At 47.0% G+C, this 21,238-nt stretch overlaps 2 protein-coding genes across 2 annotated transcripts; one reads left to right on the top strand and one right to left on the bottom strand.

Moving 5' to 3' along the window:
• Positions 1-10,782: 10,782 nt before the first annotated feature.
• Positions 10,783-15,342, top strand: LOC311360931 (fibronectin type III domain-containing protein 7-like; the record flags this gene model as incomplete). The annotated part of the gene is made up of 8 exons (XM_084481050.1): positions 10,783-11,038; positions 11,543-11,812; positions 12,002-12,262; positions 12,813-13,076; positions 13,459-13,749; positions 14,153-14,389; positions 14,793-14,840; positions 15,083-15,342. Exons 1-8 carry the CDS (start codon positions 10,876-10,878, stop codon positions 15,340-15,342), a joined length of 1,794 nt encoding a protein of 597 aa, XP_084337176.1. The 5' UTR covers positions 10,783-10,875.
• An 828-nt stretch (positions 15,343-16,170) lies between these two features.
• LOC311361372 (uncharacterized protein) lies at positions 16,171-20,552 on the bottom strand. Its single transcript, XM_084481534.1, is given in 8 exon segments — positions 16,171-17,320; positions 17,441-17,679; positions 18,190-18,240; positions 18,242-18,248; positions 18,779-18,853; positions 19,300-19,451; positions 19,656-19,724; positions 20,113-20,552. Coding segments are annotated over 8 exon segments (1,566 nt in total). The 5' UTR covers positions 20,317-20,552; the 3' UTR covers positions 16,171-16,551.
• Between the last annotated feature and the right edge of the window lie 686 nt (positions 20,553-21,238).

Raw genomic sequence — 21,238 nt, forward strand, 5'->3', positions numbered from 1 at the left:
ATGACCTGCACTGTGGTGAGGAGTACACTGTCCAAGTAATGGCAAGGAATGGAAACTGCACCGGTATGCCAAGCAACGGCTCGCCCATTCATACAGGTACGTGAACTTTCCACAAATCTTTACCTTAATCCACCAATTAATCTATCTTTCAGTTGAATGCATGGTTTCCAGTGATCCAAATGCAATTGTTGATTTCCTGTTCAAATTTTTCTCCAAATCCCTAGGTCCCTGTATGCCCCAAGCAGTGGTGACCAATTCAGAATGTAACTCCAGTATTGCCTCAGTTAGTTGGACTGCCAGCAATCTAAATCAGACATACATTGCTGTGGCAACAGGCCTTGATGGCCACACCCACCAGTGTGTCACAAATACCAGCTCCTGCTCCTGGGACGACCTGCATTGTGGTGAGGAGTACACTGTCCAAGTTATGGCAAGAAATGGAAATTGCACCGGTCTGCCAAGCAACGGCCCGATCATTCATATGGGTATGAGACCTTTCCACCGTTGATGGACTTAAGGCACCATTTCAACAGTTTTTCACAGTTATACTTGGTTTCCAGAGATCTCAATACAATTGTTGAGTTCCTGTTCACATCCTTCTTCGAATCCCTAGGTCCCTGTATGGCCCAAGCAGTGGTGACCAATTCGGAATGTAACTCCAGCATTGGCTTGGTTAGTTGGACTGCCAGCAATCTAAATCAGACATACATTGCTGTGGCAACAGGCCTTGATGGCCACACCCACCAGTGTGTCACAAATACCAGCTCCTGCTCCTGGGACGACCTGCATTGTGGTGAGGAGTACACTGTCCAAGTGATGGCAAGGAATGGAAACTGCACCGGCCTGCCAAGCAACGGCCCTATCATTCATATGGGTATGAGACCTTTCCACCGTTGATGGACTTGATGCACCATTTCAACTGTTTTTCACAGTTATACTTGGTTTCCAGAGATCTCAATACAATTGTTGATTTCCTGTTCACATCCTTCTTCGGATCCCTAGGTCCCTGTATGCCCCAAGCAGTGGTGACCAATTCGGAATGTAACTCTAGTATTGCCTCAGTCAGTTGGACGGCCAGCAATTTAAATCAGACATACATTGCTGTGGCAACAGGCCTTGATGGCCACACCCACCGGTGTGTCACAAATACCAGCTCCTGCACCTGGGACGACCTGCACTGTGGTGAGGAGTACACTGTCCAAGTAATGGCAAGGAATGGAAACTGCACCGGTATGCCAAGCAACGGCTCGCCCATTCATACAGGTACGTGAACTTTCCACAAATCTTTACCTTAATCCACCAATTAATCTATCTTTCAGTTGAATGCATGGTTTCCAGTGATCCAAATGCAATTGTTGATTTCCTGTTCAAATTTCTCTCCAAATCCCTAGGTCCCTGTATGCCCCAAGCAGTGGTGACCAATTCAGAATGTAACTCCAGTATTGCCTCAGTTAGTTGGACTGCCAGCAATCTAAATCAGACATACATTGCTGTGGCAACAGGCCTTGATGGCCACACCCACCAGTGTGTCACAAATACCAGCTCCTGCTCCTGGGACGACCTGCATTGTGGTGAGGAGTACACTGTCCAAGTTATGGCAAGAAATGGAAATTGCACCGGTCTGCCAAGCAACGGCCCGATCATTCATATGGGTATGAGACCTTTCCACCGTTGATGGACTTAAGGCACCATTTCAACAGTTTTTCACAGTTATACTTGGTTTCCAGAGATCTCAATACAATTGTTGTGTTCCTGTTCACATCCTTCTTCGAATCCCTAGGTCCCTGTATGGCCCAAGCAGTGGTGACCAATTCGGAATGTAACTCCAGCATTGGCTTGGTTAGTTGGACTGCCAGCAATCTAAATCAGACATACATTGCTGTGGCAACAGGCCTTGATGGCCACACCCACCAGTGTGTCACAAATACCAGCTCCTGCTCCTGGGACGACCTGCATTGTGGTGAGGAGTACACTGTCCAAGTGATGGCAAGGAATGGAAACTGCACCGGCCTGCCAAGCAACGGCCCTATCATTCATATGGGTATGAGACCTTTCCACCGTTGATGGACTTGATGCACCATTTCAACTGTTTTTCACAGTTATACTTGGTTTCCAGAGATCTCAATACAATTGTTGATTTCCTGTTCACATCCTTCTTCGGATCCCTAGGTCCCTGTATGCCCCAAGCAGTGGTGACCAATTCGGAATGTAACTCTAGTATTGCCTCAGTCAGTTGGACGGCCAGCAATTTAAATCAGACATACATTGCTGTGGCAACAGGCCTTGATGGCCACACCCACTGGTGTGTCACAAATACCAGCTCCTGCACCTGGGATGACCTGCACTGTGGTGAGGAGTACACTGTCCAAGTAATGGCAAGGAATGGAAACTGCACCGGTATGCCAAGCAACGGCTCGCCCATTCATACAGGTACGTGAACTTTCCACAAATCTTTACCTTAATCCACCAATTAATCTATCTTTCAGTTGAATGCATGGTTTCCAGTGATCCAAATGCAATTGTTGATTTCCTGTTCAAATTTTTCTCCAAATCCCTAGGTCCCTGTATGCCCCAAGCAGTGGTGACCAATTCAGAATGTAACTCCAGTATTGCCTCAGTTAGTTGGACTGCCAGCAATCTAAATCAGACATACATTGCTGTGGCAACAGGCCTTGATGGCCACACCCACCAGTGTGTCACAAATACCAGCTCCTGCTCCTGGGACGACCTGCATTGTGGTGAGGAGTACACTGTCCAAGTTATGGCAAGAAATGGAAATTGCACCGGTCTGCCAAGCAACGGCCCGATCATTCATATGGGTATGAGACCTTTCCACCGTTGATGGACTTAAGGCACCATTTCAACAGTTTTTCACAGTTATACTTGGTTTCCAGAGATCTCAATACAATTGTTGAGTTCCTGTTCACATCCTTCTTCGAATCCCTAGGTCCCTGTATGGCCCAAGCAGTGGTGACCAATTCGGAATGTAACTCCAGCATTGGCTTGGTTAGTTGGACTGCCAGCAATCTAAATCAGACATACATTGCTGTGGCAACAGGCCTTGATGGCCACACCCACCAGTGTGTCACAAATACCAGCTCCTGCTCCTGGGACGACCTGCATTGTGGTGAGGAGTACACTGTCCAAGTGATGGCAAGGAATGGAAACTGCACCGGCCTGCCAAGCAACGGCCCTATCATTCATATGGGTATGAGACCTTTCCACCGTTGATGGACTTGATGCACCATTTCAACTGTTTTTCACAGTTATACTTGGTTTCCAGAGATCTCAATACAATTGTTGATTTACTGTTCACATCCTTCTTCGGATCCCTAGGTCCCTGTATGCCCCAAGCAGTGGTGACCAATTCGGAATGTAACTCTAGTATTGCCTCAGTCAGTTGGACGGCCAGCAATTTAAATCAGACATACATTGCTGTGGCAACAGGCCTTGATGGCCACACCCACCGGTGTGTCACAAATACCAGCTCCTGCACCTGGGATGACCTGCACTGTGGTGAGGAGTACACTGTCCAAGTAATGGCAAGGAATGGAAACTGCACCGGTATGCCAAGCAACGGCTCGCCCATTCATACAGGTACGTGAACTTTCCACAAATCTTTACCTTAATCCACCAATTAATCTATCTTTCAGTTGAATGCATGGTTTCCAGTGATCCAAATGCAATTGTTGATTTCCTGTTCAAATTTTTCTCCAAATCCCTAGGTCCCTGTATGCCCCAAGCAGTGGTGACCAATTCAGAATGTAACTCCAGTATTGCCTCAGTTAGTTGGACTGCCAGCAATCTAAATCAGACATACATTGCTGTGGCAACAGGCCTTGATGGCCACACCCACCAGTGTGTCACAAATACCAGCTCCTGCTCCTGGGACGACCTGCATTGTGGTGAGGAGTACACTGTCCAAGTTATGGCAAGAAATGGAAATTGCACCGGTCTGCCAAGCAACGGCCCGATCATTCATATGGGTATGAGACCTTTCCACCGTTGATGGACTTAAGGCACCATTTCAACAGTTTTTCACAGTTATACTTGGTTTCCAGAGATCTCAATACAATTGTTGAGTTCCTGTTCACATCCTTCTTCGAATCCCTAGGTCCCTGTATGGCCCAAGCAGTGGTGACCAATTCGGAATGTAACTCCAGCATTGGCTTGGTTAGTTGGACTGCCAGCAATCTAAATCAGACATACATTGCTGTGGCAACAGGCCTTGATGGCCACACCCACCAGTGTGTCACAAATACCAGCTCCTGCTCCTGGGACGACCTGCATTGTGGTGAGGAGTACACTGTCCAAGTGATGGCAAGGAATGGAAACTGCACCGGCCTGCCAAGCAACGGCCCTATCATTCATATGGGTATGAGACCTTTCCACCGTTGATGGACTTGATGCACCATTTCAACTGTTTTTCACAGTTATACTTGGTTTCCAGAGATCTCAATACAATTGTTGATTTCCTGTTCACATCCTTCTTCGGATCCCTAGGTCCCTGTATGCCCCAAGCAGTGGTGACCAATTCGGAATGTAACTCTAGTATTGCCTCAGTCAGTTGGACGGCCAGCAATTTAAATCAGACATACATTGCTGTGGCAACAGGCCTTGATGGCCACACCCACCGGTGTGTCACAAATACCAGCTCCTGCACCTGGGACGACCTGCACTGTGGTGAGGAGTACACTGTCCAAGTAATGGCAAGGAATGGAAACTGCACCGGTATGCCAAGCAACGGCTCGCCCATTCATACAGGTACGTGAACTTTCCACAAATCTTTACCTTAATCCACCAATTAATCTATCTTTCAGTTGAATGCATGGTTTCCAGTGATCTAAATGCAATTGTTGATTTCCTGTTCAAATTTCTCTCCAAATCCCTAGGTCCCTGTATGCCCCAAGCAGTGGTGACCAATTCAGAATGTAACTCCAGTATTGCCTCAGTTAGTTGGACTGCCAGCAATCTAAATCAGACATACATTGCTGTGGCAACAGGCCTTGATGGCCACACCCACCAGTGTGTCACAAATACCAGCTCCTGCTCCTGGGACGACCTGCATTGTGGTGAGGAGTACACTGTCCAAGTTATGGCAAGAAATGGAAATTGCACCGGTCTGCCAAGCAACGGCCCGATCATTCATATGGGTATGAGACCTTTCCACCGTTGATGGACTTAAGGCACCATTTCAACAGTTTTTCACAGTTATTCTTGGTTTCCAGAGATCTCAATACAATTGTTGAGTTCCTGTTCACATCCTTCTTCGAATCCCTAGGTCCCTGTATGGCCCAAGCAGTGGTGACCAATTCGGAATGTTACTCCAGCATTGGCTTGGTTAGTTGGACTGCCAGCAATCTAAATCAGACATACATTGCTGTGGCAACAGGCCTTGATGGCCACACCCACCAGTGTGTCACAAATACCAGCTCCTGCTCCTGGGACGACCTGCATTGTGGTGAGGAGTACACTGTCCAAGTGATGGCAAGGAATGGAAACTGCACCGGCCTGCCAAGCAACGGCCCTATCATTCATATGGGTATGAGACCTTTCCACCGTTGATGGACTTGATGCACCATTTCAACTGTTTTTCACAGTTATACTTGGTTTCCAGAGATCTCAATACAATTGTTGATTTCCTGTTCACATCCTTCTTCGGATCCCTAGGTCCCTGTATGCCCCAAGCAGTGGTGACCAATTCGGAATGTAACTCTAGTATTGCCTCAGTCAGTTGGACGGCCAGCAATTTAAATCAGACATACATTGCTGTGGCAACAGGCCTTGATGGCCACACCCACTGGTGTGTCACAAATACCAGCTCCTGCACCTGGGATGACCTGCACTGTGGTGAGGAGTACACTGTCCAAGTAATGGCAAGGAATGGAAACTGCACCGGTATGCCAAGCAACGGCTCGCCCATTCATACAGGTACGTGAACTTTCCACAAATCTTTACCTTAATCCACCAATTAATCTATCTTTCAGTTGAATGCATGGTTTCCAGTGATCCAAATGCAATTGTTGATTTCCTGTTCAAATTTTTCTCCAAATCCCTAGGTCCCTGTATGCCCCAAGCAGTGGTGACCAATTCAGAATGTAACTCCAGTATTGCCTCAGTTAGTTGGACTGCCAGCAATCTAAATCAGACATACATTGCTGTGGCAACAGGCCTTGATGGCCACACCCACCAGTGTGTCACAAATACCAGCTCCTGCTCCTGGGACGACCTGCATTGTGGTGAGGAGTACACTGTCCAAGTTATGGCAAGAAATGGAAATTGCACCGGTCTGCCAAGCAACGGCCCGATCATTCATATGGGTATGAGACCTTTCCACCGTTGATGGACTTAAGGCACCATTTCAACAGTTTTTCACAGTTATACTTGGTTTCCAGAGATCTCAATACAATTGTTGAGTTCCTGTTCACATCCTTCTTCGAATCCCTAGGTCCCTGTATGGCCCAAGCAGTGGTGACCAATTCGGAATGTAACTCCAGCATTGGCTTGGTTAGTTGGACTGCCAGCAATCTAAATCAGACATACATTGCTGTGGCAACAGGCCTTGATGGCCACACCCACCAGTGTGTCACAAATACCAGCTCCTGCTCCTGGGACGACCTGCATTGTGGTGAGGAGTACACTGTCCAAGTGATGGCAAGGAATGGAAACTGCACCGGCCTGCCAAGCAACGGCCCTATCATTCATATGGGTATGAGACCTTTCCACCGTTGATGGACTTGATGCACCATTTCAACTGTTTTTCACAGTTATACTTGGTTTCCAGAGATCTCAATACAATTGTTGATTTACTGTTCACATCCTTCTTCGGATCCCTAGGTCCCTGTATGCCCCAAGCAGTGGTGACCAATTCGGAATGTAACTCTAGTATTGCCTCAGTCAGTTGGACGGCCAGCAATTTAAATCAGACATACATTGCTGTGGCAACAGGCCTTGATGGCCACACCCACCGGTGTGTCACAAATACCAGCTCCTGCACCTGGGATGACCTGCACTGTGGTGAGGAGTACACTGTCCAAGTAATGGCAAGGAATGGAAACTGCACCGGTATGCCAAGCAACGGCTCGCCCATTCATACAGGTACGTGAACTTTCCACAAATCTTTACCTTAATCCACCAATTAATCTATCTTTCAGTTGAATGCATGGTTTCCAGTGATCCAAATGCAATTGTTGATTTCCTGTTCAAATTTTTCTCCAAATCCCTAGGTCCCTGTATGCCCCAAGCAGTGGTGACCAATTCAGAATGTAACTCCAGTATTGCCTCAGTTAGTTGGACTGCCAGCAATCTAAATCAGACATACATTGCTGTGGCAACAGGCCTTGATGGCCACACCCACCAGTGTGTCACAAATACCAGCTCCTGCTCCTGGGACGACCTGCATTGTGGTGAGGAGTACACTGTCCAAGTTATGGCAAGAAATGGAAATTGCACCGGTCTGCCAAGCAACGGCCCGATCATTCATATGGGTATGAGACCTTTCCACCGTTGATGGACTTAAGGCACCATTTCAACAGTTTTTCACAGTTATACTTGGTTTCCAGAGATCTCAATACAATTGTTGAGTTCCTGTTCACATCCTTCTTCGAATCCCTAGGTCCCTGTATGGCCCAAGCAGTGGTGACCAATTCGGAATGTAACTCCAGCATTGGCTTGGTTAGTTGGACTGCCAGCAATCTAAATCAGACATACATTGCTGTGGCAACAGGCCTTGATGGCCACACCCACCAGTGTGTCACAAATACCAGCTCCTGCTCCTGGGACGACCTGCATTGTGGTGAGGAGTACACTGTCCAAGTGATGGCAAGGAATGGAAACTGCACCGGCCTGCCAAGCAACGGCCCTATCATTCATATGGGTATGAGACCTTTCCACCGTTGATGGACTTGATGCACCATTTCAACTGTTTTTCACAGTTATACTTGGTTTCCAGAGATCTCAATACAATTGTTGATTTCCTGTTCACATCCTTCTTCGGATCCCTAGGTCCCTGTATGCCCCAAGCAGTGGTGACCAATTCGGAATGTAACTCTAGTATTGCCTCAGTCAGTTGGACGGCCAGCAATTTAAATCAGACATACATTGCTGTGGCAACAGGCCTTGATGGCCACACCCACCGGTGTGTCACAAATACCAGCTCCTGCACCTGGGACGACCTGCACTGTGGTGAGGAGTACACTGTCCAAGTAATGGCAAGGAATGGAAACTGCACCGGTATGCCAAGCAACGGCTCGCCCATTCATACAGGTACGTGAACTTTCCACAAATCTTTACCTTAATCCACCAATTAATCTATCTTTCAGTTGAATGCATGGTTTCCAGTGATCCAAATGCAATTGTTGATTTCCTGTTCAAATTTCTCTCCAAATCCCTAGGTCCCTGTATGCCCCAAGCAGTGGTGACCAATTCAGAATGTAACTCCAGTATTGCCTCAGTTAGTTGGACTGCCAGCAATCTAAATCAGACATACATTGCTGTGGCAACAGGCCTTGATGGCCACACCCACCAGTGTGTCACAAATACCAGCTCCTGCTCCTGGGACGACCTGCATTGTGGTGAGGAGTACACTGTCCAAGTTATGGCAAGAAATGGAAATTGCACCGGTCTGCCAAGCAACGGCCCGATCATTCATATGGGTATGAGACCTTTCCACCGTTGATGGACTTAAGGCACCATTTCAACAGTTTTTCACAGTTATTCTTGGTTTCCAGAGATCTCAATACAATTGTTGATTTCCTGTTCACATCCTTCTTCGGATCCCTAGGTCCCTGTATGCCCCAAGCAGTGGTGACCAATTCGGAATGTAACTCTAGTATTGCCTCAGTCAGTTGGACGGCCAGCAATTTAAATCAGACATACATTGCTGTGGCAACAGGCCTTGATGCCCACACCCACCGGTGTGTCACAAATACCAGCTCCTGCACCTGGGACGACCTGCACTGTGGTGAGGAGTACACTGTCCAAGTAATGGCAAGGAATGGAAACTGCACCGGTATGCCAAGCAACGGCTCGCCCATTCATACAGGTACGTGAACTTTCCACAAATCTTTACCTTAATCCACCAATTAATCTATCTTTCAGTTGAATGCATGGTTTCCAGTGATCCAAATGCAATTGTTGATATCCTGTTCAAATTTTTCTCCAAATCCCTAGGTCCCTGTATGCCCCAAGCAGTGGTGACCAATTCAGAATGTAACTCCAGTATTGCCTCAGTTAGTTGGACTGCCAGCAATCTAAATCAGACATACATTGCTGTGGCAACAGGCCTTGATGGCCACACCCACCAGTGTGTCACAAATACCAGCTCCTGCTCCTGGGACGACCTGCATTGTGGTGAGGAGTACACTGTCCAAGTGATGGCAAGGAATGGAAACTGCACCGGTCTGCCAAGCAACGGCCCTATCATTCAAATGGGTATGAAACCTTTCCACCGTTGATGGACTTGATGCACCATTTCAACTGTTTTTCACAGTTATACTTGGTTTCCAGAGATCTCAATAAAATTGTTGATTTCCTGTTCACATCCTTCTTCGAATCCCTAGGTTCCTGTATGGCCCAAGCAGTGGTGACCAATTCGGAATGTAACTCTAGTATTGCCTCAGTCAGTTGGACGGCCAGCAATTTAAATCAGACATACATTGCTGTGGCAACAGGCCTTGATGGCCACACCCACCGGTGTGTCACAAATACCAGCTCCTGCACCTGGGACGACCTGCACTGTGGTGAGGAGTACACTGTCCAAGTAATGGCAAGGAATGGAAACTGCACCGGTATGCCAAGCAACGGCTCGCCCATTCATACAGGTACGTGAACTTTCCACAAATCTTTACCTTAATCCACCAATTAATCTATCTTTCAGTTGAATGCATGGTTTCCAGTGATCTAAATGCAATTGTTGATTTCCTGTTCAAAATTTTCTCCAAATCCCTAGGTCCCTGTATGCCCCAAGCAGTGGTGACCAATTCAGAATGTAACTCCAGTACTGCCTCAGTTAGTTGGACTGCCAGCAATATAAATCAGACATACATTGCTGTGGCAACAGGCCTTGATGGCCACACCCACCAGTGTGTCACAAATACCAGCTCCTGCATCTGGGACGACCTGCACTGTGGTGAGGAGTACACTGTCCAAGTTATGGCAAGAAATGGAAACTGCACCGGTATGCCAAGCAACGGCCCGATCATTCATATGGGTATGAGACCTTTCCACCGTTGATGGACTTAAGGCACCATTTCAACAGTTTTTCACAGTTATACTTGGTTTCCAGAGATCTCAATACAATTGTTGATTCCCTGTTCACATCCTTCTTCGGATCCCTAGGTCCCTGTATGCCCCAAGCAGTGGTGACCAATTCGGAATGTAACTCTAGTATTGCCTCAGTTAGTTGGACGGCCAGCAATCTAAATCAGACATACATTGCTGTGGCAACAGGCCTTGATGGCCACACCCACCGGTGTGTCACAAATACCAGCTCCTGCACCTGGGACGACCTGCACTGTGGTGAGGAGTACACTGTCCAAGTGATAGCAAGGAATGGAAACTGCACCGGTATGCCAAGCAACGGCTCGCCCATTCATATGGGTAAGAGTCTTTACCAATAATCTTTATTCTTTTATCTACTATCGAAGTTTTGTCATTTGTGCAACGTATGTTTTTTGCTCTTTTTGTTCAAATAGATTTTTCCATAAACACAATAAAACAATCTGGAGTATCCGTTTAGGTCCTTAATCTGAATTTTCTCTCATGTGATCTCCAGCTCCCTGCCAACCACAGGGTATCAGTGGCACCCTGGATTGTGTTACCAATTCAGCCTGGATATCCTGGAACTCAAGCCAAGGTGCAGAGAGCTACACAGTGATGTCCCTGGTTGATCGGGACCACAGATTCAACTGTACCACCTCAACAAACACCACTTGTGAGGTGCAGGACCTGGAGTGCGGTGCCATGTATAATTTCAGCGTCATGGCTTCTAACAGTTTTTGCGACAGTATGCCCAGCACTGCCATCGATCTGGAGACAGGTACGACAAAATGTTATGCTCATGTTTGATTGATGACAGATCATGACAAATGCTATTACTTCTTCCTGTATCCCACTCTGTTTTGGATGTTATTTATATTGTCATATCGTTTTTGTATTTGTGATCCCTTGAAAACAATGGGACAATGGGTCATTAATGGGATTTACCTTGTCCAACAAATCAGACTTTAGATTCATATCTGAAATCTGATGGCAGCTTAAATCTCGGTGAACACGGCATTTGATTTTGTTTTGCATATTGCTTCTTTGACCAATCATGTTGCTGGAGGCATGCAGCAGGCGTGTCGCAAGTAAGAGCGTTACAGGCGACGACGACTTGGCCAGCAGTCGTACACTCTAAAAGAAACTCTTCAAGACTTAAAATCAATACCATTTTGATTGGTCACTCTAGAAAAACATGAAAAACAACAAAACATAGCGAAACAGGAAACAAGGTGTATCATTGTATCATTTACACAATATCATTGCCAAACTCCCAACCCAGCCCCCTGTTCCCTCTCGGCCATCACCGCATTCGCCCAGTGCCACAACTCTTCCATCCTTGTGGTCTGGGAGACAATGGCGGGGGGCGAGGGAAACACCCAGTACAACGCCACGGCAGAGGCCAGCGACAGAACGTACTTGTACTGCAACTCCACCGACACTCAGTGCACCCTGTGGGGAGCGCGCTGTGATCTACGCTACACCATCATAGTGGCCGCATCCTCCGACCAGTGCAGTGGTCTTCGGAGTCCGCCCTACAGGATAAGCATGGGTACGTGTAGCCACTGGGGATCGAATGCATGCTGTTTTCCTTGAGTCTGGTTTCCTGCAGGATAACCCCAAAATACCTAAAGAAAAGACCATCTCTTGAGTGATTCTGTTTAACAGTCTTCCAAGTCCAGTGTGGCGTTTTGCAACGCTAACATGTGCGGTTGTGTGTCTCAATTGTTTCCCATCGAAGAGCCCTGCCCACCAAGAGACCTGGTGGTGAACGCGTCCTGCAGGGACAGCGGGGCACTGGTGTCCTGGAGGCCCTCCCCAGTGGCCGAGGACTACCTTGTTACTGCCAGGGCTGCCGATGGCCACACGCAATCGTGCAACACCAGCTTCAGCAACTGTAGCCTGTCCGACCTCCACTGTGGCCAGCAGTATATGCTGTCTGTAACCGCCAGCCATGAAAACTGCTCAAGCAGGGCCAGTCAAAATGTCACCTTTAACACAGGTATGCTCTGTCCGTATCGTGTCAAATAAATGTCATTGCATAAATATGTGTTATTCATCACCTTGACTGAAGATGATCCAGTACTTTAACAATCAAACAATGAAATCTTCCTTTTGTGCAGGTACTGATAAGAAAATAACAGAATCACTGAAACCTATAACCATTCTAAAGCCAGGCATCTTCTATGATATGTACATGTGTTTTTCTTAAAATATGCATATCATTATCAATCATAATGTTAGATTTACATTTACATTTAGGGGATTTTTTGCTTTATCCAAAGCGACTTACAACCATTCATTCACACATTCGTGCACTGTTGGCAGAGTCAACCATGCAGGGCGACGGCCAGCTCGTCAGGAGCAGTCAGGGTTAGGTGTCTTGCTCAGGGACACCTCGACACTCCAGGAGCTAGGAGTAGCCGGGGATCGAACTAGCAACCTTCCAGTTACCAGTCAACCCGCTTAGCTACTGTCGCCCTAACCAACTATATATATATATGTCATTATATCTTATATCTTCTACTCTCCCTTCCTCTCACCTCCGTCAGTGATTTGCCAACCAGACGGTCTCTCAGTCACCGTCCACTGTGTCAATCAGTCGGCAGTGCTCTCCTGGACCCCCATGGGCGATGTGGTGGGCTACTCGGCCTCTGCTGAGAATGAGGCGGGCGACATGCTGTTCTGTAACAGCAGCTCAGAGCCCACCTGCACCATCGACGGCCTACAGTGTGGATCCCAGTATAACTTCTCTGTACAGGCCTCTGACGGGACATGCAACAGCTCCATCAGTGAGCCAGTGCTGGCCGGAGGAGGTACCAAAGAGATGTTCATTCATAAAGCATATCATATGATGTCAAATATTACTATTATTATTTCCATTTTTCTATATATTTAAATACATCGATTGGGTTGAGTTAAATTGGGCTCTTCTTATTACTATTTGGGATTGGAGCGTATTGTATATTGAGTAGTATGGGGGGCAGCATAGTCTCATGTCTACGCTGTTTGACTCTCAGTCAACCGGTTCCCTGCAGTCTACCTGTGGCCGTCCTGGAGGAGGCCCCCTGCATTCTCATTAGGGCATGCATCTAAATATTTGTAGATACTACATATATTTATAGAATGTTACTTGTATAAACATACTTTATACATATGTTCAAAGTTGTCAGACCATTTGCTGTCTGTCTGGCCCAGTTCCCTGTCCTCCAGAAGATCTTCAGGTACAGCCGTTGCCCACGGAAAGTGCAGTACAGACACTGCACTTTGAGTGGTCCCAGGTTGCATGTCCAGATGTCCAGTACCTGCTGAAGTTGACTGGCAGCATATTAGGGGACAGCCAGGCACAGTTTGAGCTCTCTTCCTATTGGACAAACTCAACCTTTTTCGAAATGCCCCTCCCCTGCGGCTCATCCTACCTGGCTACGGTGCAGGGCAGAGGACCCGCTGGCACCAGTGCGCCATCTGAGGCTTTGAATGGAACTACAGGTACACGCCTTTCCCTGACCAAGCCTTTGCCTTCAGACGATTAAACAAAATAGATAAGAGAGGTTGTGTGTGAATATATTCAAATGTAAAAAATGAAATAGTATTAAACGTTTCCATCACAGCCTTTCCAGGTTAGTCAATGTATGAATGCATTTATGCAATAAAATGCCCGGGTTTGATTGTTGCCAAAATGTTTAAACCTGTGAATGCAATTGGTTCTAGAATACACTTATTTTACGAATAGGATATTTCCCAATGCTACAATTGAATAATAACTGAAGCATGTGTAACATCCATCCAAAATAGCACCATCACATGTAACATCAGTCACCAACTAACACACCAACAATGTTTCCCCTTCCCGCCCGCTCTTTTATATATATATTTATTTTCCTCCTCCCAGCTCCATGTTCGCCTACAAACGTCACTTTCACGGGCAGTACGGCCTCAGCCGTCCTCTCATGGTACGCCTCTGTGTTCGCCACCTCTTACACGGTGTACGACAACAGGACGGTGCCCCCCAGCCAGTTGTGCAACGTCACTGAGCTCACCTGCAACCTGACCGGCGTCCCCCATGGCAGCGTGCTCATCACCGCCAGCAATGCAGCGGGCGAGAGTGATTCGGCACCTGTCGAAAGTGGTAGGTGCTGCCTTGTTGTGTATTAGAGCAGACACATGCACACATGCACGCCTGCATGCTGCTGTAGCTCATGAAAAGAGTGAAGGTTGGATACAGCCTCATCGTTAAAGAGGGGGAATCCACCTGTCAACGTTGCACTTTTGTTTTTAAAAATGTTCCCTATTTTCATTGTCACTACTGATGGAGAAGCATGTTTTAGAATTAAATGTAATAATCCTGATGTAGTATATTAAATGAATGAATGTGCCATTAATTAGGCCTAATGGCCGTATTAAATCCCTAATTTGATGAGCTGACCTAGCTATGACACCTCGTGACAGGTGACGCATACAATTCCTTTTTAAGTATACATACAGGGCTATACACCTCAACATTATGTTAACATAATGGCTTAACTTTACAGTGATAGGAGGAATGCGTAGGAGGAGGGACCTCAGGGACAACAACAAGGGTGAGTTCTCTTTCTTTGGGAAGCAGTCCTGTTTTTTGAAGTCACACCCTGTATTATTTTTGTATTGGCCTACTGAAGAAGATACCACAGATCTTGACTTTCATGAAATGTCAGTTTATATTTTCATCTTAATAGTCATTTGTCATTCAATGTTTTGATTTGGTTCTCAACACATTGCTTTAAGCTTTATCCATGAATCAATCCGAATCATCCTAAAACATCTTGCCTGTGTCCCCCAACAGCAGCCCTCTCCGTCCCCAAAGTGTCGGTCATCATGGAAGGGTCGACAGTCCTGGTGGTCAAATGGTCTACGGTGAGAGGAGTGGACTTTTACAGCCTGGTCATCAGCCAGCAGAACAACACTCGGACCCTGCGTGTGGACGGGGAGAAAGCCATCCTGACTGACCTCAGCCCAGACTCCACCTACTGCCTTTCAGTGCGGGCGGAGAGCTCCAGCATTGTAGGGTCTTACTCAAAGCCCCAGTGTGTTCAAACAGCATAGAACCACCGGCTGGGCAGGGGGCCTTTGTTGAGATGAGCAATTACTCTTCCTGGAAGATGTTGTTGGCTTTGCTGCTAAATGTATAGCAGAACAGTAATCACTGTGATTGTATAGCTATAGTTTATAGATCTGTGATTCCCAGTCAAGAGAGTAGAATATAGGTGTACTTTTAACCTGCCATGTAGTCTATCACATAATTTAGCAGACACTTTATTCAAAGAGGTTTACAGTGACTATGGAGCGAGTAGCAGGTAGGCATCTTGTCCAAGGATGCCTACAGGTAGACTGCAGTCATTTGGGTTTAAACCCAAACCTTTTGACTTGGGATCTATCAATTTAACCACTACAATCCCACCCCTTTATGGGTATGTGTGTGGATAGTCTACAGAAATGGCTCTTTCTGCAAACAATATATAACCATGGCATATTCCTAATTTGTCTCACATGTTGCATTTACCCACTAAAACATACTCCATCAAGTACTTCAAACTGCCTTAGTAGTAGGCCTACTACAGAATGACTGCTGTAGCCAACAGGAAGTGATGAACCTTTTCCTCCACGAGGTCAGAGCTCTTCAGCCACAGGAATTGTTTTTGAATACTTTTTCTGAAATATTAAGGACTCTTGGGCAAGAGGAAAAAAAATATTCTAACTTTATTTTGCTAAGTTAACCATGTACATTTTGTAATAGAATAATTGTATCAGTGTTTCATGTTTTTAACAATATTTAAGATATAAGGGAATATTCTCAGAAGTATATTAAAAAGCAAATCAAATGTGTGTGTTTCTATGTTAAATTGTATATTTTATAAAGGCAAAGCAGACCTATTCAGTAAAAGTATTTTATTAGAAAACAAAATGCAACAGAGCAATTACCCCAACAGCATAAACCAGGGGTAAGCGTGTGGTACGAATCCCCGTCTTTGGGGGGGCTCTACGGGACAAAACTTTCTCAGACCCATTATGTACAATGCCATAGAATGTCAGGAGAAATGTCATAGAAAATTAAAATTACTTTTCAAATATCAGACTAACAGTGTTCTAAAAGTGAAAAAAAGGCAGAAAATTAACATAAACCAATACAACAGATAGACCCAATGAGGCCCTTCCATGTCTCTCGTGCCAACGATTCTTCTGTGGGGCAGAGTTTAAAGACTAGAACAATCAAGAACAAAAAAAAAAAAAAAAGGACTTGAATGCAATATTGCTTTAAGAGGACATCTTGTCGTTGCTGTGGCTCCTTCTACGGTCTCCGTGTTTACCGTGGTCATTGCTGGACTCCCTGTGACGATGGCTCTTCTCTTTGCTGCCGCTCTGCTTATGAGAGCGTGGCTCCCTCTCCCGGCTGTGCTCCCGCTTCCTGCTCTTCTCCTCCCCCCCGCCGCCGCCGCCGCCCTCCGTCCGGCTGCTTTTGTGCCGCTTCTCCCTGCTCCTGCTCCTGGTGGTGCGCTTGGCCTTCCTCTCCTCGCGGTGCCGGTCCCTCTCCTCCTTGTGTCGCCTGTCGTCCGGCTCGCCTCGGCTCTTCTTGTCCCTCGACCTCTCCCCGTCGCCGCTCCGCTCCTTGTGGTGCTCCCTGTCCTTCCTCTTGCTCCTGTCGTTCTCCGCCCCCCCGTCCCTCTCCTTGTCTCTCCGCTCGCCCCTCTTCTCCCGGCTGCCGCTGGGGCTCCTCCGCCGCTCGCGGTTGCGGTCGTCGCTGCGGGACCTGCGTCTCTCCCTGTCACTGCCGGCGCCACTGCCACCGCCTACCCCCCCTCCTCCTCCTCCTCCTCCTCCTCCTCCTCCTCCTCCTCCTCCTCCTCCTCCTCCTCCTCGTTCCCTGTCTCTATCCCCCCGCCCCTCCTTCTCCTTCCTCTGGCGGTCTCGCTCCCTCTCAAGCTCGCGGTCGAAGCTGGGCCCGTGACGCTCCCGCTCGCCGTGCCGGCTGGGCGACCGCGACGGCTTTGGGGACCGCCGTGGGCTGGGGGTCCTCCGGGGGCTCCTGTGGGACGACACGTTAAAAAGACACACGTTAGGGCCGGCACCCTTCAGAGCGATCAAAAAAGAAGAAGGGGCTCCTTGAAGCTCTACAGCCGGGGGGGGGAAAGTCCGGCTGCGTCACCTCGAGCGCCGGCGCTCCACTGGCCTGGCTGGTTCGGCGGGCGCCGCCTCCGCCTCCGCCTCGGGCTCCTTGGCCACGATCTTCCGCGGCCGAGCCTTCATCTGCTGGTCGATGGTCTTCTGCACGGGCACCGGGATGCGGGGGAACAGGGTGGAGAACCACTCCAGCTTGGTGAGGAAGGAGCGCAGCATCTCCCCCACCGACATCATGCAGCCTCCCCCGGCCTTGACGTCTAGCTCCTGGACGGAGAAGGGGGGGTGGGGGGGCAGAGCCGTGCAGAGCGCCGTTAGTGCATGTGTAAGCCACGGCGGTACGTGTCTGCTTTAATGTCATGATGGCTTGCTTTAGTTGGAAGGTATTCTTGTGATGACCAAATACTGAAACTTCACCTCTGTTCATCTAGCTTAATCTCTCAAATATCAGTCAAATGTGTCTGATTTGAATTGGAGAAGAAAGAATGTTCCCTAAAGTGTTCTTTAAAACGTAACTGAGTGGCATTCTCCCAAAGTCTGGATTCACAAAGTGGGCAGAACTATTCAACCTAGCAATGTGTTTTGTTGGAATGTCAGGCTTGTTTCCCATTCGTCTCTAAAATATGACACATGCGACACCATCATCATCAGCGTTCTCGTGTTGTTTACCGCTGGTCCTGCCCACAGTGTCAATACAGACTGGAGTATGTACGCCGGTGCACACCAGTCGAACTGAAATCAACTTCATATGGTAGAGAACAGCCGCTTTGCACTCACACACGCAAACCAACAGTGCTGAGAAACATTATCCAATTCACCTGCTGCGCAATGGGCATCTAAAGAAAAGAACAGGGGAATTAACCGGTTTGGTAGGAGGTCATTTGAGCAGTTTATGTATATTTCATTGGTACACCATAGTAGGCCTGGTTGCACAGCCCATTAGTCAAATTAGGATTTGAAATAAGCATATGAATCAAATATGAATTGTTAGAATAAACTGAATGCGCTGAAAAGATATGCATCCATCTGCATTTATCCTACTTTTTTGGTTTTCAATTGTGCAACAAGTCCTAATAACACGTCATCAAAAAGAGAGGACATGCCTTCAGATCACATTGGACTACAAGATGTTCTCTGTTTCATTCATACTCACCCCCACTAAACCAGCAGTACAGCAATGATCAAATTTAGCTATGCAACTTTACAGACTGGAGGAGAATTTAGCCAAATGAAGACAAAGGTGAGAGTCAGCTATGAGCATCACAACAAGGAAAGAACAGGGTTTTAAACATCTGCCGTGCCAATGTCGTGTCATTTATGAAGAGGAAAGTCTAACTGCTAAGAGATAGAAACATTAAATCATTACCCGTGGGGACATACCTCCTCATCATCCAGGAAGCCATCGTACCAGTCCACCAGGTCGGGAGGGGGTTGAGTATATCTGTTCATTCAAAAAAAACAGACATGTTTGATGAGGTTGCCATAGGTACAACAAGGTATCCACCGCCCCGAGATGCTTTGCGCAAATTGTGCGCTTCACTCCCGGTTACTACGAGATCTATGTGAACAATCACCGTCTGTCATTCATTCATTCCGATTTCAACCAATTATTTGGTTTTGTCCGGTTGTAAGTACATCCTCGAACGACACACGTTGTTCCCAAGCTTTTTAAAGCCCTAATTGTTTTCATTGACAGAGTGCCTATATACAGTGATGTGATTAGCCTGCCAGCTGATCAGCTAAAAACACAGCAGAGTTTCCCACACACACATTTTCCCCGTGACCACCCCAGGAAACTTGTGGATACTGAAGCTGGAAACGTAATGGTCTTTCCGGCTGCTATTTTAGAATAATTTGAGAAAAGGATGTATGAAGATGCAATCCTACCGTATGTACATGAATCCAAGTGCTCTGATGTAGGGGGAGTCTGTGTGAGTGATCAGACCCATCACCTGTTTGCGAGTCATTTTGAGTGTAAATAATTTGTACAGCAGACAGAACGCAGTGGACACAATACCACCGGTTCCAACTCCACGCACCTGAAAAGGAAATATGCACTTGTTTAGTTACTTGACATGTACAGAGAAACCACACTAATGAAAATCGACCTTTTATAGCCCAACTCTACTCAGCACACAACACAAGAAACAGCTGCCTGTCAATGCAATATTAGGGTACACACCGTTCACAAATGAAAAAGGCACTCAAGTTGGTAAGTTGAAAACCACGTACATCTCACTTACCCCTCCGCACATTCCAGTTTGACCCGCGGTCTTCCTGCTCCCCTTTTCCCATGGTTCGACGTGATTGACCTGTAGAGGGTCACAAATATTGAGCAGATCAGTACTGGTCATAAACTAAGGGGTCGTTCATGGTTTCAGCCCACAATCGGCTGATCCAAACAAACGATTACACAACTCTCCCGTCTCTTACAAGTACGGTACGGGTAGTACGATCAAACAAATTGGCGTTAAAAAAAAAAAAAAAAATCAAGGTTACAATTACAACGTGCAACTGTAATGACCTACTATCAATGTACCAAGTTACGAAAGAGTCGTCTTTCGCTACTCGAAACGACACACGGAAGTGCAATATAACATTAGCGGGTCCCCATCGCATTGGGCTAGCGTTTGTCTAGCATTAGCTCCCGAGCCGTAGCACGTTAGCATTAGCGGAGTGAGGGGTCTACCCCAGTACTACCTTAAAGTAGATCTCGTCAACGACTTCGTGGTAGGTTTTCAGCTCGTACAGCTGCACTTTGAAGTACGGCGAGGACAGCACGTTGGTGAGGATCATGGGGTTGAGGTTCATGGTCTTCTCGTTGCCCCACAGGGGCAGTACGTTCCCATGTTTCCCGGGCGCAGTCCTGCTGATGGCCTGCTGCTGCGTCCCGACGTTAGCCATGACGGCCGAGAATCACCACCACGCCGCTGTCTTTAACCCCGCCGCGTCGGTTTCCGATTTACAATCCCATCAAAACGGATTCGAAATTGATCTTAAATGATCCCCCAGAAATGGATTGGGGGGGGGAAGGGGGAAAGTATATATATATTTTTGGGATAAATAACGGCGGGAACGGCGCGGTCGCTTTTCGGTGCTGCAACGGGAGCGAGCGAGCGAGCGAGCGAGCGGCGCGTCAACCCCGAGCAGTGCTGCAGTGCTGCTGGTCTGTTGCTGAACGTGACGTGTGCGTCACTACGCTACGTCACGCGCCGTGACCCCGCCCACTCAACGGATTAAAAGCGCCGTTATTTTTAAAATGGATAAATAAAAACAGTTCAAATGTTCTATCAAATGTTGTAAATGGGGTATGTGGGCCTAATTCGCCAAGGGTTTCTGAACTTGGCCATTGTTATTCATCATTCTTACTTCCAAAAAAACAGATATATAGATATACAAGTAAAAAACGAATTGTAGCCTATAATAAAACTCTTTCTTAATTCACACACACACACACACACACACACACACACACACACACACACACACACACACACACACACACACACACACACACACACACACACACACCAACAACATTGTCATTATCACTCAGCAGCAGGCTTGAAACCCATAGGCCTAAAACAACATTCCAAATTAAATTAAAAACAATAAAATAAAAAGTTATTATGGTTGTAAAACCTCAAAATTATGCCTTATGCCTATAAACCATCTACCACGCTTGGATTCCTGAATTGCATCTTTTAAAAATACTTCACTTTAACACCTTTACCTACTTAGGTTAATGTAGGATGGGAAGGCTCTTTTTCAGCCCCCACCCGTCGGCCTATGTAACATTTTTGTTGTTGTATTTAGGCCTATAAAG

This window comes from Micromesistius poutassou (assembly GCF_964030765.1).
Source record: "Micromesistius poutassou genome assembly, chromosome: 16".
In the NCBI taxonomy this organism is placed as follows: Eukaryota; Metazoa; Chordata; class Actinopteri; order Gadiformes; family Gadidae; genus Micromesistius; species Micromesistius poutassou.